Raw genomic sequence first — 19,322 nt, 5'->3', positions numbered from 1 at the left:
CCGCTTCTCTATTGGGCCACCCCTCACCTCCACCCGCTTCTCTATTGGGCCACCCCTCACCTCCACCCGCTTCTCTATTGGGCCACCCCTCACCTCCTTCTGCTTTTCATCCCTCACCTCCTTCCGCTTTTCACCCCTCACCTCCTTCCGCTTTTCACCCCTCACCTCCACCTGCTTCTCTATCATGCATTTAAAGGGCACCTCCACCTCACCTCCACCTGCTTCTATATCTGACCACCCCTCACCTCCATCTACTTCTCCAATGGGGTTCTCTTCTCCACCCCTCACCCCCACCTGCTTCTATAACGGGGTGCTCCTCCCCTCCCCTCATGTCCTCCTCTGTTTCTTCCCAACAGGCTGCTTTAAGTGCCTTGAAACAGCTGTCAGAACAAGGACTGGACCCTGTGGATGGACCGACGAAGGTAGAAAATGGGTCGCGTGAAAAGTACGTTCCGGCAGAACCGTGAGTATTAAATGGTGCGAGAATTGGGTGGGGAGGAACAGCAGCTCCAGGGCTCGGTTGTAGGCCAGGCCGTCATTGGCGTCTCATCCGCGTCCTAAATGTCCGCCACTGGCCAGCCATAATAGTCGTGTAGGAAAGGCAGCTGCCCATGGCTCCCGGACATGGAAGTCATTTGCCCTTTAAATGTCACTGTTAGGAGAGTGTGGGATCACCCCCCCCATCCACCAGCTGCCATACTGGATCACAATTCCCAGTATGGGTACCTCCGTCATTTCGGATTGTCCCTGCTCGGGGTTCCGATGGCCCGATAACACCTGCCTGTTTGTACTGGGCTTCCCTCTGCAGTTTTAATCGGACACTTTGCATGCCTCCTATCAGGGCTTGATCACCAGCCATCAAGGGACAGATAACCCCGGGCAGGCTCCTCTCCCGAAAGCCCGGGGGGGGCGGGGGGGGGGAGGGCAGGTGAGACACGAGCCTGGAAACAAAAGGAAGCCACTGGAACGATTCAAGAATATTTTCATAGTAGGTGGGGCCCGGAAAAAGGTTACGGAGATGTTTCCAGCGGTGGCTCCGTCCTGACGTGGCAGACGGGTGACTCTACAGGGGCCTATAGATGGCATGGCCCCTTCCACAGCGCTGGCATGGGGCCGGAGGTGGTGTATAACTGTGTCCCGGCCTCACCATGCTGTGTGTGTGTGTGTTCGTATTCCAGGCAGCCGCAACATCTGGGAGGCAGGATGGACAATAAACAGAGCAGCTCAGACTCTCAGGACTGCAAGGAATCAAAGGCCGTCGCTTAGAGTCCCCCCACCCAGCGGGCCCTTGGCCCCCCGGCCCCTGGCCCTGCCACTTCCTCAACACGCAACTCGCCATGCGAAGATTACCCTCTCCTAAAGCATTACTCTTATTGATCATTTGTAAAGAGAAATTAGTCATTAAGTAAGTTTAAGAGAAATGAATTAATGCATGGTACTGTTAAATAAAGGGAAACCAAACAAAATATAACTAGAAAATTTTCCCTTTTGATAGATTTTTTTTCTGCTAGTTGCCCAGTGTTGTATCAGAAGAAAAAAAAATAAGCTGCTGGTACCTTAAGGGTTAGCGACGAGCTAGCGTTAGCTTCTCACCTTGTTTTTATCCTTTATCACTGAATAACATGCTTGAGTATTTGAGGTTAATTAACCAGCGCCAGTGCAGTGAAAGCTCTAGTGATTGTTTTCATATATAGTGATCCGGCTTCTATGCTGACATTCATCTAACTATATGGATATGTATGACTCTCAGAATACCATACGCAAAAAAAGAAAAAGAAAAAAAAAAGAAAAAATAAGAGATTTATCAGATTAACGGTGCACAGAACGTCTACGGGCCAGGAGCCGCTGTTAGATGTTGACCGAGGTGCTATTCCACAGAAACTGAAGGTGGGTTTTTTTAAGCTGGGTGACAAACATATTCTACCCCTCACCATAGAGATACAATTACTAGAATGGTTCAACATAAAAGCACACCCGACCATACTGAAGTGTATGGCATCTAAATCCACATATCAGAAAAGTAAGCATTTTTAGATCAGAATGTAATTCCTCATTGACGACACAAGCTGCTGTTATGCCAGGGTAACTGTGTGTGCCTTCGTCTAGGAACCCTATGGTTAGCAGGGCAGCCAAACGGACTACACAACCAATCTAGTAATTCAATATCTATGGCCACCCCTACTCCTCCCAGTTTTGTCGACTACACATCTTTGCCCATTTTATGTGTTTTAATGATTGCGTGGCTGGATCGGAAGAGGGCCCGCAGATGCCCTTTCAAAATGTTTATGAAAGAGGGTTTAAAAAATATTAAAAAAAAAAAAGTTTTTCTGACACATGGGATGTCCTCTGACTGGGTGCGTTGTGAAATTGTGTCTGTAACTGAATGGAAAATGCAGTAAAACCACTTCAGTTCACATTTGAAAACCTGCATTGTGTCTTATTTCGACATCAAAGGTGCAGGTCCGCTTTGAAGAATGGGCCATGGGCACCGGGCTGGTTTCTGCTCCAGTTCGCTGTTAAGTTCCCAGTCTTTGTTCTTTGAAAAGTGTCTTTTATTTCATGGTTTCCCAGATAGATAAACAGATCATTACTAAAAACCACCAAAACTGACCAACACAAGACAAAGATCCAAACACATCCCAACCTATCACCTGATCCTAGAGATCAGCACGTCTAAGGGAGGATCACAATGGATCAAATGCAGTTCTGGATTGTTGTAACCTATCGGGACCTGAAAAGGTCCATTCTTAGGTGGACTGCCAACCAATCTGTCAGTGTGTACAGAACAGAACATTCCAGTTCCAGTAAGCCACTTTCTGACTCATACTGGAGAATTGTGAGAACTGATAATTTCTGAAACAGATTCATTCCTCGTGTCCGGATGGTTCTGTCCATCCTAAGTAGCTGTACTCTTCTGCTCTGCTAATCTGGGTTATCAGCCCAATCAGAGCTTCATTAGGAAGCACAAGGTATTGATGGACGTTCTTCATCATTGATGTCTAGATGTTAGTGCCTCTCCAAAGTGAGCTGCATGCTAGAACATTCCGCACGGGTCTCTCTGTGAGTTCTGCAGGGGCTGCCTGTGGCTTATCTGCTTCCAGGATCAGCATGTGTCAGTGTGCACTTACTCTCCTGCTCCTTAACCGGGGGGGCGGTGCAGGCGATTAGACGGCCCCCGTGAGTCACGTGACCCAAGCGGGGTGACAACACCCGGCAGCATGGCGAGGGGCATGTCACACGCAGGTTTATCAGGAATGGCACCAGGCTTCTCTAAAGTGTGCTGTAACGCTCGGTGTAGACGCTGTACCGGAACACGATTAACTCAGATGTGACATTATTCCCAGTTTCCAGTTCCGACAGGCTGTGGTGCATCAGTCAGCCATGCTGGGAGGGAGGGACTGAAGGGGAAATAATCAGAGTAAGAATGAGGGCGATGATAATGACAATGCCGGATTCTTCACTTGTGTGGATGTCATCGGTTTAAAACCCTGTTCTGTTGAGTGATGGTTAATACCAGGACTATGTACAGAAAAGGCTTGTTGTATTATTGTACTCTGGTGCGTTCCTCGCTTTCTGGTTCACATTTGGCACATGGGATATCGGCCTTTGACTGCATGAATGAATGAACGTTACTTTACATAGCGCTTTTCAAGACAGCCGAAGCGCATTGCAGAACCAATGGGGAGTCATTGTGTGGCACCCACCTATGCTGCAGTGCATGATGGGAAGATGACTGAAGTTAATGACCACCCATCCTTCCCAAGTTAAGATTATGGGTGATATTGGCCCAGGTCATGCACACATTCACAGTTAAATGCTTTTGTTACCAGTGTTTACTACCCAAAGGAATGGCGTCAAGCTTCCCTTCCTCGGTTGCCATGGGGGGGTGTGTGTGACTGCAATACCGAGGCCTTGCTGCCTTGCCCCCCCGCCCCCCCCATATATGTTGGCCTTGTCTCACACAGGAAGTGAGGGAAACATGAATGTAAGCATCTCGGAAATTCTGAGTTCCTAGTCGTAAATTTCATGCCCCCTGAAGTCGGAATTCCGACTCGTGAAGCCGGAGGAATATACTCAACCCCAAGCTCAGAATTCAAGATGGCTGCGCCCTTTATCAATAAAAGTTATAGCTGTAGTTATATACTGTTTATTATCACTTGCATCTTATTTGTGGCTCATTAAATCGGGCGCACACCCAATACTGTCCGGCCGCTATCTGTATGTATCTTGCTACAGTGTTTTATGCACAAAATACTGTGTAATGCATTATTATCAACTGATATTTCTAACAATGGCTAGCAATTCACCGGGTTAGAACTGGGGCCGGTTTCAGAAATCAGGATTTTCTTGCTTAGCCGGATAACATCAGGTTTAAAAGTTGTCTGGGTTAAATGTAAGTGAATGAAAATAAAGTCCATTTAAACTGGGGCACCTCGAATCTGAAAAGTTATCCGGCTAAGCAAAAAACCTGTTTTTTGAAACTGGTCCCTGGTATTACTAAGTAGCTTTCCGACTTGCTGTACTGGAACGCAGTTAATTCAGGTGTGACATTATTCAAAGTTCCGAGTTCCAACCTCAGAGGTAAATGGAACCCAGCAATATCCATTTCTTAAGAGCACTTAAACAGCTAGATACCAACAAAGAACACAAGGGGTGTGGTTTGGGGTAGAAACACACACACACACACACACACACACAAAGATAATAATCTAAAATCATTTTATTAATTTAAGTTAGGTACAGACACTAAACATCATAACCACATAAAAATTGCTCCTCTAATGAGCAGTCTTTAAAGAAAATTACAAAAGGAGGTTTGTCATAATTGTCAACAAATGGCATACAATTAGAGGTAGAAGTTTTAGGCTGATAACAGTCAATTAAAAAACCCTATTGGAATGTAGTTAATTCAGATCTGTGCCTCTGAAGATGACGTTTTAAGAGAACCAAAATGTTTACCCGCACCCCCTTCCCCCCTTTTGGGCAGTCATTAATCACCATAGTGAAGTATTAACCTCCCTCCTGGCCTGACAACTTAATGCATCGATGAAATGCTTCTCCATGACTCCATGACTCGGGCCGGACATACCAATGCGTGGATGTACACCACGTTAGGGTGTATCAGAAATTCTGTTAACCAGTTAATGCCCACTGCTGAGCCCAACCATTCAGGTAAACTTTCTAACCAGTTTACTTGTGTGTAAAAAAAAAAAAAAAAAAATGGGAAGAGATGAGGCAGGCGAGAGGTAAATATCACAGCCGCTGTTATTCACATAGCGACTGTTTAAATTTCAGCTGTACAGCCGCAGAGCATTGACCTTTGACCTCTCCGGGAGGAGAAAGTATGGCGACTTGATCTGACAGCAGTTAGCGGTCGAATCAGTTTGATGTCGTATTTCAGGACTGGGATCCAAGACACTGTATTTGACACGGACACCCCCACCCCCTTGCGGAGTCTGACATGGGCTCCGTCGCCGCGGCACGGAAGCAGTGCAGTGGAAGGCTGATGCAGTCCTGCTCTACGGAGGCGGCCGGCAGTGTGGGAGGTGCAGTTACAGTGCATTTCTACATCAAAGTGACGAGACTCGCTCTTCACACAGTAACATACTGTATATCCCCAAATGCTAAGTGATACCGGAGACTACGTTACGGAAGTAGTTAATTACTGAATACCTTGTATGATTTCAAAACTATTGACAGTATATAGACAGTTGGTTTCTTTAAACAAACCTTAAAGAGAACAAATAAATCCTTAGTGTAGCACACAGCTTTCGTTGTTCCAGAGGAACAATATGTTGAACCTTTGCATTTGCACAATGCAAGTGCAGCAGGTGGGCAGCAGTCTCTCTCCCAGGGCCCTTCAGTGGTCTTATCCTCTTTATTACAGGAAATGGACACCCTTAGGAACAGCGCCCCCTAGATGCCGTTCTTCGCTTCGTTGTTGTTCATGGCCTCCTTCCGCTGAGCCAGGAAGGGATACATGCACTTGTCTGCTCCGAGAAACCGGTACATGCAGACGATGGCTTCGAAGGGGAGGATGCTGGGAAAAGGCAGGGGGGGGGGGAAAACAAGAGAAGAGTAAGCTTCCTCATGATGGGACTGTCATTACATTTACTTTATATGGCAGATGCTTTTGTCCAAGTACAACAAACAGCACGTGCCATCAAGGAGTCCATTAGGCTTCATTGCGGCTAAGCCAGCAGTTCTCAGTCCTGTTCCTACTACCCCCCACCCTTCCAGAATGTTTTCATTCCAACCCTACCTTAAATCAGGTCCTTAATAGGCTAATAATGAATGTGGCAGGCTGAAAGCAGTGTGGAAAGGTATCAGGACCTACTGAGCTAAGCTGAGCTTACAATGGATGCCCAGGTACAAGTGTAAGTAGTATTAGAACAAGAGTTACACATCTACCAAGCAAAACAAGAACCTAACAAAAGTACTGTTTAAACCAGTAGCAAGAGCAACATTAAGAGCCTTCCGGAAAGACAGCCTGCTGAGGAGCGGACAGTGCCAAGCTCCTTCAGAGCCAGATCATCGAAAAACCACGCAGGGCCCACCTCTTCATGAAGTTGACCATGTAGACGATGCGAGGCGTGCAGATCATGGGCTGGTCTGTCAGGATGGCCCGCATGGCCTGCTTCACGCAGTACTCTGGCTTCAGTGGGGGCAGGAACGGCTCGATCTCCTTCCTGGAAAGGGGGGTGGTGGGGGGAGTTAGCATAACCAGACGGTCAACGGTTATCAGACGGTCTGAAAACAAACACCTGCTGAAGGTGAAAGTCCTGGCCACTTAAAGGATGCTTCAGCCAACAAGAAAAGGTGTGTAGGATCTCAGAAAACATCATCCCTGAAGCCCTGCCATGCTCAGCACAGGATTAGACTTAAGCAATGTCTAGAGGACATCGTTTCCTGTGTGGGGGTGTCACCTACACCGGGCTACTTTCATGGGGAAACACCAGCAGTCTGGGGTTACTCACCTGATCCTACAGCCTCGGAACATTCCGGTGTCGACCAGGTAGGGACAGACCAGCGTCATCTTGATCCCGTCCTTCTCTGCAGCCTTCAGCTCGTGGCTGAGGGACTCGTGAAATCCAATCGCGCCGAACTTACTGGCGCAGTAATCCTGGCAAGGAGAGAGCAGAGGGTGAAGCCGTACGCCGGAACGCTCATTAGATGGCGTCCATAGGCAAACACCACCCCCCCACCCCAGAACGAGGCCCTCAGCTTCAGTCGTCTACGTTAAAGAGCAGCTTTAGCTCTGCAGGAATGTTTTGATGTGGTACTGCATGGTAATAATCTTCAAAGAGCTCTCAGTAAACACAGACGCATTGAGATAAACCGTAATGGATTTAAAAAAAAAAAAAAAAAAAAAAAAAAAAAAAAAAAAAAAAAAAAAAAAGAGAGAGAGACCGTGCCCACAACATAAAACAGGTACTTTCAGTCACAAAATTCATGCAAGCTTATAAAAATCATGTGATGCATTCTGGGAAGGATAGGTTAAAAAAATGCTGTGGTTTCTTTTAAGTTACACTAGTAGACACGGACAGGCAGAAGGACGGAAGCAGGCGATTCGCTGGGAAAACGGAGCTGGTGGGGCGAGACTGAAAGGGGGAACATCTGGGTATGATCTAGAGGGCCTCAGCATTAATATTTACAGGAGAGTTATAAAGCCTGAGCCGTTCCTAACAGGTGGGATGACAGAAAGCACAACAACGTGGCTGCGGCTCGATTCTCTGGGGGGGGGCGCTGGCAAAAGGCTGGCCAGCGGGCAGGAACCGGAGCCGGCCTCCAGATCCACGAGGCGACCCCCAGGCTTGGCCCGTGTCCAACATTCCGATCCAGGACCCCTGACACCCCAGTCCGGATGCCTGTGTTCCCACAGGTGAAAACCAGCCCCAAAAAACAGCTCCCCTCTTGGGGGGGGGGGGGGGTCTGGCAAATCACATCCCACAGTTGGCAACAGAGCCAGGCTACCAAGCGGAACACCCCAGCCCCGCGCTCTGGGGTGACGGTCTGCTTTCAGGCCCGCAGAACACCAACCTCCACGCCAGCTGTGCTGAACAAGCCGAGGGAGCTGGCGACTGTGACGATGTGGCCGTGGTTCATCTCCAGCATCTTGGGCAGGAACGCCTTGGTGGTCTGCAGGTGGGGATGGGGATGGGGACAGAGAGGGAGCTTTTATTTTTAAAAGGAACACCAGGTCAAAAGTGACAGTGACAGGCCAAAGCAGGGATGTGCAAACTTAATAAAGGCCCGCATTACTGTACCAGGGCGGGGAGGAGAACCACAGAACCCGTTACACCTCACCTCTGCCGCAGGAGAAAAATGTGGAAGAAAAACAGGACCCATGGTTTTCATGAGGGTGAGAGTCCTCCTGCTCAGCTGATGGTGTGGCATTGTCACACGCACACGCACGCACACGCACACACGATATGACTGAATTGGGCCTGATCGTGGGGGTAAAAGCTTGTGATTTAATGTCGGAGCCCCTCCCACCACTCCTGTCTGGTTCACAAGTCCTCAAGGACAGCAGTTCACACCCTTGGTGTGTGACCACCAACTACAGCACCATACCATCAGTGGGGGGTGGGGGTGCTCTTCACACAACAGATGTGGGATCATTCAGGAGGTATATGCAGCTTATAAAGAGAGCCCTTACATCAACACAAGCCCCCCCCCCCCCCCCCCCGAAAAACAGTACCAACCAGTACAACGTATGTAGGAATTTCCACAGCTGAGCTGGAGCAGCTGGTCGAACGGAGAGCGTTACTCACACCCAGCCTGCACCAGAACAGCCACTCTGATGAAATATTCAGTCTTTGCATGATAGTCTGACAGGCAGGCTGGTGGGGGGGGGGGGGGGGGGTGCGTGCAAATTAAACATTACTTCAGCTAAACGTGGAGAACAAATGCGGAATGAATTCTGCATCGGAGCAGCTTGATTCGGGCCCCGGAGACCCCAGCATGATTACAGCCCCCCCCCCAGGCAGTCACGGAGATATGATCAAGGCTGCCTTCGCATGACACAGTCCATTTAGTACATTACAAACCCCCCCCCCCCAAAAGAGAGACACCTATTAACATTGTGCTGCACCTGGCTGATTACAGGGGCCAAACTTAACCCCACTGCACCAAGCCGTTTAGTCGGTGTCACTATATTTAGCAAGCTGTCCAAGACACACCCCCTCCCCCCAAATGAAAAGTCTGTGTGTGTGTGTCTGTGTGTGTGTGTGTGTGTGTGTGTGTGTGTGTGTGTGTGTGTGTGTGTGTGTGTGTGTGATAGAGAAAGAGAGTGAGATAGTGGGGTAGGGGGCCTTCAACTGGTCAAGCACCCCATCTTAGGCAGGACATCTGTGGGGGTGTCACCCCGCCGCCGGTTCTGAAGCTCGTGGGGATCTGCACGTTCCAGCCTCACTTTATATTCTGGTCCGTGCTGCGGAGTTCAGGTCACCCGGCTCGCCTCCCGGACGCTGCACCGAGCAGCTTCACTGTGGCAGTCTTCCCTCTAAATGCCAGCACTTATACCAAAGCCCCCCCCCCCAGGCCCCTCCAAAACAGTAGAGTAACTCCTCAGGGACGTGGCGGTCCCGGTCCAAACACCAGCTCTCTGGCAACTGCGTTTCCCCGCACAGAGAGCCCCGTCCGAGCTTCGCCCGCAGCTTTGCCGTGGATCAGAGCAGCCGAACACGCAGCCAGCTCTGCGGACCAGTACTGGACGAGCCAGATGGCCGTAGTTACTCACCCTGTGGTAACCAAAACAGCCGCTTAATAAAATATAAACGAGGGCATTTCAGGTTAAGTGCCCGTCTCCGGTTTAACTCTGGTGATGACAAAAACCATCATCAGGTTTCAACTGATCAGCATCCGGGATCAATAAGCTAACGCTACCATTCCAGAGCTGCTTAGCCAACGGAACGACCAGGCCTGCCGCGATAATTACGCTATCAACTTATCGAACGATATACGCACATGACCGATACTTTTTTTGACCGCGATTTTGTCAAATTGTGTTTACATAAGAATGAACGCCACCAACAGCCAGTCGTGCTGCTTCTGCTCTCGTCCGCTCTCTGCGTTAGATGTCTGCACGACGGAATTTAGATTCCGCTCCCGCCCACACCCGCAACATTCTGCCACGCACCCACCCACTTGTCATATTTTGTTCCACTCCCACCCACAATTTTTACGTCTCGTCCTGCTTGTCATTATTATTATCATTATCATTATTATTATTATCATTATTATTAAACTACTACTGCAACATTGTTTTTAATTATACTCAATGCCCTGTTCACTCAACAACATGAATAAGTTTGATAAAACAAAACACCATTTCTATTCTCCTGCTCCCCCATTGAAAAGTGAAAATGTATCACACTGTACTCTACTGCCACGGGTCCTGTGGGAATGCAGACCTCTGCTCTGTGCAGCAGATGCAGTACAGACAGCTCCTCCACACACAGCGGACAGTGACAGGTGAAGGTTACTCAAACGTGTTACTCAAGGCTAATCGGGGCATGTTTTAATAGGTGTGTCCCCTCCCCCACTGCATAATTCCAGCTAGAAAGTTCAGAAGAATAAGTCCAAATGGATTCAGTTTCAAAACCACATTCTACAGCTTCAGTGTGGGAACATTTTGGTGTTAAGCCGAATGAGAGGAGAGCCCATTAACGTGAATGAGGCGGCATGTCGACTGGCAAAAAAGTGGCGATACAACAAACCCAAGAACTCATCTAAAACATAACTACCACCCAGTTTTCCGAGCTGGGAACAAAAACTGCAGTGGGAGTTGGAAAGGGGCCATCGCAACAGCTGTCTGTCACGGACGCCCTTGCCTGACAGTGCAAATATAAACGTGACCGCATGAAACGGCGCATGCTCACGGGGACTGTAATTCACTATATAGCTGTAGAAATGCAGCCATTAACCACAGCCGAAAAAGCAAAGAAAACGTACAATTCTGGAATGTCAGTTTGGGAGATGTACAACAAAATGTCCTGCAGAATATCATCTCATTTTACTCTGATACCACTGATATGTGGTCAAGCTCAAATATGTCCCTATACATCAGCTTGACCATACATGACATCACATCACTGCTGACTGGACTCCGCAGTCAGATGTTAGAGATCAGAAACCTGCAGCTACACACCCAAAGCATTGTGTGGTTTTATGTAGGATTTTTTTTGACATTCCAATTACAATATCTGCATATTCTTATGAATTGAAAGTGCACTGTTTTTTGAAAGGGTGTGCTTGCTTCATCACGCCATTATATTATATCAGTGGCATAAAATGGTCTTAAAATGATAATGTTGTTCATCGCAATTATTTCTGGGACAATGTCTTCCAACAAAAAGTACTTATCGTGACAGACCCAGCAACCACCATCCCCCCCCCCCCACCCTGCAGAACCACCATCCCCACCCCCCCCCCAAACCCTGCAGCCTACCCCCCGCCGGCCCTATGAAAAGACAAGGCGAGAAACAGCAATTAGCATGGCTTACTTTTCAGGCTACGCAAAAGGTACGTATCACCCGACCGTAAACAAACCCGCCATACATGCCCAGATCATTTGGCCTTTGAAACCAAGATGGGGGGGGTGTGGGGTGTGAACTAATTAAGATCTCAGTTTACTCAGCTATCAAATACAAAAACAAAACGCAGATGGCTGCACTGCCGGCGTCTGCCGTTGAAGCTGCGTGTGTCGCAAAGCGCTGCCTTGTTCTGCAGGCCGACCGGATCAGGCGCTGCAGAAACGGGGACGGGTTCGAGCAGGACACCGGGATTAGGACCTGGACTGGAACCCCGAGCGCGAACAGAGAAGCTGACTTGGAACAGGACCTGACACGGGGCCCAGGTGCCCCGAGCCCAGCACCACATAGAACCCATTGAGATAAGAGTCCTCCTTCTCCTCCTCCTCCTCGTTCCCCCTCTCCTTCTGCCTGGCTGCCCCCTTTCTCCAGGCCGGGCAGGAATGCAGATCGGAGAAACCCGCTCCCGCCGCCTGGCACCTCATCAAGCTGATCCCCGGACAAGAAACCAATTGTGGAATAAGTGGGTCGGGCAGCAGATCCTCATTACCAGTGCGGCCGCATCCACGGCCCGCTTGGATGCATTCCTAGGCAGTCCTTGCCCCCCCCCCCCAAAAAAAAATCACAGGACTTGGACAATGTAGGAAAATTACACACAATACGGTCCCCTGCATTCCTGAGAGCGGAGCCCTCCTTTAAAACCTGCCATCTGCAATTTTCTTGCATGTTCAGTAGACCAAACGAACCTTTAACCCTTCTCCAGGAAAGAGGCTGAACTTAAAGTATTAACGAGCAAGCCTCTGATTAAAAGCACCCCCCCCAAAAAAAAAAAAATTTAATAATGCTTTGAGAGCCAGGCAACATGATTGGCTGACAGCAGATATGTTCAGTGTGTTCATGAGTGTGGGTCCAGGCGAGCCACTTGTGCAATTTCTTGCCCCCCCCCCCCCAGCGTTAAGTTTGCTCAAACTGTCATGGCGGGTCAGACAGCTGGCGCTGCTCCCTGTTGCACATGCAGCTGCAGCCCCCCACCCCCAAAACCTTCCCGGTACATTAGAGTGGAGGTGCTGGGCCTCAGCTGGGGGGGGGGGGGGGCGAGTCTGGAAGACTACCATGCTTAGATAATTGCCTCACTTCCTGCTCGCTCGCACATCTGAGCCGCATTCCCACCATGTAATCCAAAAAACCGGCCCTCCATCTGGAATCCACCCCACCCTCCCAAAATGCAACAGTCGGGCCCACAGACCACCCCGCCAGGTCACGTTGGCTGCAGTCAGGCAGGAATGAGGGGCCACCACACTGCGAGCCCACGGGACACAGCTGTACTGACTGACACCGTGACAGACCACAAGTGTTTCTGGGTCGCGCCACTCGAAGAATGCCAGCTAGCCAGTAAACCATGACCACCTCGCCGTTCACCGCGCCAGCCCCCGACGAACCAAACACCACTCTGGCCGGCTTTTCGAGGGGGTTCGGGATACCCTGCATACTGTGGTCACACAATCAGTTAAGACCTCACCATTCTCCCCAGAAGATTTGAACGTCTTCATGCAGTCTGTCAGCGTAGGAGACGCACAGTGCATCCGGATTGGCAGATTCAGCAAAGGGGGCAGAGCCACCAGATGGATTTTTTATTTTTTGGGGGGGGGGGGGGGGGGGGGTTGTTCCACCCCAACCAGCGCTTAGACCCCCACTAAAAAGACCCATGCTTCTGGTTTCACATTTAAAAATAAAAATAGGAAGGCAGCAGGCTTTAGGCGTCTGCATGCACGGCCCAATTACATGCGTGTGTTTTGAGTTTTATTTGGCTACACAAACAAAAAGCGTTTGGTCGCAGCGCATTGAGCCAGTGCGCGGCTTTAATGAAGCGCGGCCTCGCTTCCCGGCCGTCTCCTGTCCCCATTCATTAGCCCGCGCTTTCATCTTATTCCCAAGGGAGACCGTGTTCCGCATTAAGCGAACGAAAACATGACAAAAGACTAATGAGTATCCCCACAGACCATACAGGCCGCCTGACGGGGCCATGGGCTAGCAAAAGACTCCTGAACGAAAATGAAGATGTTTAACTATCAAAGAGTGAAAGAAGCCTCCTTTGTTAAAGACATCAAAAACAGTTCTCACGGTCCATTTCACCAGTCAGTCAGCGACACAAAGGGAAAAGTCCCCTTACAATTGCCAGTAGAGAAAAGGAAGTGAGCACTAACAAACTGTTCACAAACCCCCCCAAGGTAGACATGCTCGTTGGTCTCCGAGCCAAATCTGCAGCAGTTACATTCAAGCGACTGTCACAGCACTTAGAAAGGTGGCTGGCCAGGAGCGGCCCGGACCCGTTTACGGCCTCCACACTCGTTTGGCGAAGAAAGCGCTCCCTTAATGAAGCAGCGGGAGGGGGTGGGACCGGCCGTGAGCCGTGATACCTACTCCATCCGCAGAGGGTTAGGAGAACATTGGACTTTGGACAAAACGGCTATTCCCAAGACAGACGGTCTGACTAAATCCACCTCTGCTCTCTGAAGTTTGTTTATATCAGAGATAGATGGGTTTGCGACCCGACCCTGTGGAAACTCCTCTTTGTCATTCTGACAAAGCCTTTAGATTTTTATATTAACAGTAAATCCAGGCTAACACAAATATTCACTTTGGCAGACATCGCAAAAGGCCGTATCAAACTAATGAAAAAATGCCGTGTTCAGAGAGCGGCTGGGATGGGGGCTCGGGGGGGGGGGGGGGGGCTCGGGGAGTCTCTGACGTTTACTATGACCAGAACGCACACGCATCTGCCTCTCAAGTTGGGGATTAAGCGCAAGGCTGGGCATCACGTCATCGCCGACGAACGGGATGTGAGAGAGTGTTACACATGCAGCAGGGGATCTGAAACTGCACAGCGCCGGCTCTCTCTGTTCTAAGGTGGAGATTTTAAGATAAACATCCAGTTTCCTGCCTCTCCTCAAAGCGAGACGTCACACTCCGAGAGCGGCCTGGGAAAGCACAGAGCAGGGAGCATGCTGTGCCTGGCCGGCCTCGCTCTTATTACAGAAAGGTCCACACATCTAATAAAACATGACTTCATCCAAGTTGGGGGGGGGGGGGGTATACCAGTCTAACACCACTCTTCCCCTAAATTGCCTGGGGAGGGGCCTTTGTCGAAGAGGCCCTGCCAAAGCCAACTTCACATAATGCGTTTCTACCTATTCTCTGTAGAATAACCTAAAGTTAGGTTAACCCGTTTATTTTAAGCAGGTTCTCAGAAAGCTTGGGTGCCGTGAGGGTTTAGTCACCATCATGGCTCCAGTCAGGAGGCCACGTGAAGGAGACGTAGGACGGGGCCACTCACCCAGAAGTGGGCGTGGCAGTTGACCATCATGGTTCTCTCGATGAGCTCGTCGGGGCATTCCAGAAGGTGGTGGCCAGACACCACGCCGGCATTATTGATCAGCAGGTCGATGTCGCCCACCTCCCGCCGCACCCGCTCTGCCGTGGAGTAGACACTCTCGCGCTTGCCCACGTCGCACACGTAGGTGTACACCTGGGGCTGGAACGCGGGCACCTCCTCGATGCCTCCCACTGCTCCTGAGGCCGGGCGGGAACGGGAGAACGTGAGGGGACAGGGTGACCCCACTCGAGCAGCCTGCCTTTCCAGGCAGCCACCAAGCTGGTGGTCTGACTAAAGCAGCCTCCTGGTCATTAGTTTCATTTCACTCCATCTGTCAGAATAAGTTGTTTTGTCATGGCCAAGAACAAATACATGTGCAAACCGGAACGACGTGCCAGTGCAGTCCGAAGAATTAAACACTAAACAGTCATACAACGACACTATATACAATGGAATAACAGGGCGAAGCTGTGAAAAAGCAATACAATCAAGACTATGAGACATACATACAGTGTATTACATAATGCCTACAGAAACCCGGCCTTAGTTTCGGGCCACTCAGGATCTCACCGCGCATTATTTTGGAAGGAAAGAGCAATCTGCAGGAAAAGGGAATCTGCTGGAAGTGATACCGCCCCGGAAGAGTGCAGATACCCAGCAGAGCCCCGGCTTCCCGGGGATGAAGGAAAGTCTGACCCGTGCAAACGGACGCAGATAACCCTACGTCTGAACGGCGGTGCGGCAGCACAGAAGCCGTTTTTATGGATTTTCGGGTGGAAAGCGGGACTGTCATTTTAAGGCAGACCCGCACAGGTCCCCCTTCCCGCATGTTTTACACAGCCATGCGGCTCCGGTGCAGTTTGATTTATTTATAGTTAATCAGAAATAGATTATCGACAATATGCACTTGTGAATAAGAAGCAGTTTTACGCGCTAGTTGCGCGTCCTGAAGGGGGCGCTATAGAGATGCCCAGCGAACCAGCGATGCTTTACCGTCTTTGGGTCGGGGGCTGTCCAGCTCACGGTAGATTTGCCGCACCATCTCGGCAGTCTCTTCGTTGCTCTGGCTGTTGATGTCCCAGAGCACCAGCACCGCCCGGCGCCGGGCAAACTCCCGGGCGAACAGGCGACCGAGGCCACCGCCGGCGCCCGTGATCACGCACACCTGGCCGGCCACGCTCTTCTCCTTCGGCCGGATGAGCCAGCGCAGCCCGGCCATCACGAAAGCCCAGAGCACCTTCAGGATGACCACGAAAAACTCCCCGAGGATGTGGATCATGGTGACGGTTGTGGCGAGGGGGAGGGACAGCAGGTCCGGAGCAGGAGCACGGAGCAAAGTGTCCAAAAAGGAGGGACTTGGTGCAATAACAAGCAAGCTGCCTGTCCTTTACGTAACGTTACCTAAATAAGTTACTCGGTGCACGGACGAGCAACCTGCTTCTCTGTATTTTACTTAAATAAGTTACAGGTCCCTAAAGGTGCGCTGATCAGCCTTGAGAAATATAGTAGAAATACACTCGCCGGCTCTTGCAACTACTGACACTCTAAGTCTGTAAAAATAGACACAGTAACAGAGATTTAAACGGGAGTACACCTGCAACTAGTGTTTGCACAAAAATAAATAAATCAGCTGCAGTCTGCCAAGTCAGCCGCTCCCCTTTGGAAATATTCAACAGGTAAAAAGTACCAAAACCTATACTCGGATACCTAGCAAAACTACAATTCAACTACAGTGCGATCAATTTACTGGAAAAAAAAAACCTAGTTAAAAAGTGGGAAACGCAAAGAATTCCCAAGTACCAATACATATGCATGCAGACAGAAAGCCGGCTGGGAGCGCACTAAGAGCCGTGCCACCGTTGCTGCTGCACTAGGAGCCCCCTGACACTGACAGCTCCCCGCTGCTCTGCTCACATGCTGCTGTTCACGCTCCTTTTAAACAAGCCCTAGTCCGAAGGACCCATCAGATAGGCAGACCTCCCACTGCCTGTACCAAAGTCCTTGAGGCGAGGAGCGCAAGATAACCCCCCACCCACACATACACAAATTAAACCGTCTCCCTGTGTCCTAACTGGTAGTCGGCGAAGATATTAATCGAGCTAGATTTACGGTAAAAAACAAAGTTGTCCACTGTCACGTAATTGTCAGTAGCCACACAAATTTGTTTTCACATTTTCATCAAGCCAATAAGCAATTAGTTTCGTGCATTTCATTTTAACACGGATTTATGAGACCTGGCATACACACATATATATTCATACACGACAATGTTAAACTTTTAAGGGAAATATTCGGGCAGTTGATCGGGCAACAATTACTTCCTTAATAAAATATCGGATCCCTGGATTGTGGGGGATACTGCGCGTGCGTCACAACTATTGGGTGGTAGGCATTTGATCAGTTAGTGGTGACTGTTCTTTTAATAGTTTAAAATTTAATACACTTTTATATGCCTTCTGAAATATGACTGACATACTTTTGAATGTATCAACGGCACTATATATAATAAGAAGTGATTAGATATATAAATAGTATCATATATATGTAATGGGCAAACTTTATGTATAGTCATTTACCTGCATATCATCTCATTATGATATGAGTCCTCCGAGTGCCGCCTTTTGCCTAGAGCGGTATCCCCGGCTCAGAAATGTAAATGATCAGCACGTTTGGCGAGTTGTCACGGAATAGACGCTGTTTTTCCACGGAGGAAGCGTGCCGTATAGGAAAGCCCACGGTACATATGAGCGCATCATTTAGTGGTACCTTCACAGCTTTTGCTTATGTGCTGCTGTCTTTTATCTGTAGAACAGGAAAGTCCAGGGTATTGTCTTCAGCACAATTCACTAAAAAAAAAATACATAAAAAAATCCCACCTCCACGTAAGCAGGTACACGGTATCCACAGGTACTCATTTTTTCCAATTTTTTTGTTATCAGAGGCAGGCCTTCAGACCCCTGACCAGGACATGCATTATTTTTTTGCGTAAGATGATTTAGTGGCATTAAAAAGATTAAAGAGATCTTAAGCATCGAATGATGGGTGGAATTTACCATGTGGTGTACCGTTGTTAAGGTCGCCTGGTCGAACCGCTTGCAACCCAGATCAGTTCAGCTTGATCCTCAAATGGGAAAAAAAACGGATCGTTATTTATTTCTGGCCTGCCAGGGCAGTGTGCAATTATGCTATTCCCTAAAAGCGGCAATAACGCTGGCAAGGGGACAAATCAATTAGGAGAATAACTCGACACAGTTCGGTGTAGTATTTAAGGGCTTATTTAGGACGAAAACTCGCATATTTATTAGCGCATCCGGATACGGCATGGGGATGTCGGATTTACATAATGAATTGGCAGCAATTTATACTAATCCTTTAGTCAGCGTGTTATGTAAAATTGCAACATCGAGTTGCCAGTATAATGGCTTCAATTAAGACAGGAAGTTGGTACCAAATCAACATCAGACACTATAGGCTTCTAACAGGAAAAGCGTTTGAATGAGTAACGATGGCATATTTAAATGTTTTATCTTCTTTTCAGGGAGTAGCGCAATGAAACGGACCAGTTCTGGCCGCACAGCCAACAAGGCGCCTGCAAAGTTATTTCATTTGTATTCTTTTAGTATTACTAAGACGACATACAGGGAGCTGCAGATCTGCACTTGAATATTCGTATTACTCTAGGACCATGTGTTGATTGTGGAGTGTCTTGCTTATTTGGTAATCAGTTTTCCTTCATCCCATGATACTGGCTGTCCTGTCTGTCTGATTCTGTAGCATAAGTGGAACTAATCCATCCATCCATCCATCCATCTTCCAGCTGCTTATCCTGATCAGGGCCACAGGAAATTTGAACTAATATGAAAGTATTTTCAGTGGCAATAAATAAAATACACTTAAATTATACATGCACACTCGCATGATTACCATGACTTTGTAGAATAAACATATAAATCATGAACACTAAATATCTCCAAAAAGTATGATTACAGTTGTAAAACTCTTAGCTACCCCATCTAGATGTCTGTGTGAGATCTCAACAGCATGTGTCGGCATGGAGAATAGAAATGGATTACTTCTGTAACCGACAACTCCCTGATAGCGAAGAAGACTAGTAGATGAAAATGAAATGATCTCCTGTTTACATCAGCATTGTATTACTGGTTCAGTTTGGAGCAAATACAACTAAATGTTTTTTTTTGTCGTTTTTTTCCCTAGATTTATTTATTTTTTTGGTAACTGAGATGAGATGATAAGTAAATCACTAAAGACTTAAAGACATGATTTGTGAAATCTACACCGTTGGAATGAACTTCAAGGCAGCAGACGGCTTTTTCTGGCTCCTCAAGCTGCCCTCCACTCTCGCTCAGCCGCCCGTACAGGACCACACACTTTGCTGGGAGAGGGGCTGCTGGCAG

General features: G+C 48.7%; 2 protein-coding genes across 6 annotated transcripts in view; one reads left to right on the top strand and one right to left on the bottom strand.

Annotated features, from left to right (window-relative positions):
- The window catches only part of stau2 (staufen double-stranded RNA binding protein 2), a 70,878-nt gene extending 68,454 nt beyond the window's left edge, over positions 1-2,424 (top strand). For 3 of the 5 annotated variants that reach the window (XM_072699794.1, XM_072699796.1, XM_072699793.1), the window contains 2 exons: positions 357-463; positions 1,179-2,424. In XM_072699794.1, coding sequence (XP_072555895.1) covers positions 357-463; positions 1,179-1,266 — 195 coding nt within the window. In that variant the 3' untranslated portion in view covers positions 1,267-2,424. The remainder of the gene's footprint in view (positions 1-356; positions 464-1,178) is intronic. The other 2 variants (XM_072699797.1, XM_072699795.1) reach the window with 1 other exon arrangement.
- A 2,278-nt stretch (positions 2,425-4,702) lies between these two features.
- rdh10a (retinol dehydrogenase 10a) lies at positions 4,703-16,852 on the bottom strand. Its single transcript, XM_023794799.2, has 6 exons — positions 15,901-16,852; positions 14,869-15,104; positions 8,041-8,139; positions 6,978-7,123; positions 6,558-6,689; positions 4,703-6,040 (listed from the first exon to the last, which is right to left on the bottom strand). The coding sequence occupies exons 1-6, from the start codon at positions 16,184-16,186 to the stop codon at positions 5,917-5,919; spliced, it is 1,023 nt and encodes a 340-aa protein (XP_023650567.1). The 5' UTR covers positions 16,187-16,852; the 3' UTR covers positions 4,703-5,916.
- Between the last annotated feature and the right edge of the window lie 2,470 nt (positions 16,853-19,322).

Source organism: Paramormyrops kingsleyae, chromosome 15 (genome assembly GCF_048594095.1).
Source record: "Paramormyrops kingsleyae isolate MSU_618 chromosome 15, PKINGS_0.4, whole genome shotgun sequence".
Classification (NCBI taxonomy): domain Eukaryota; kingdom Metazoa; phylum Chordata; class Actinopteri; order Osteoglossiformes; family Mormyridae; genus Paramormyrops; species Paramormyrops kingsleyae.
This window is presented reverse-complemented; position numbering and strand designations above follow the sequence as displayed.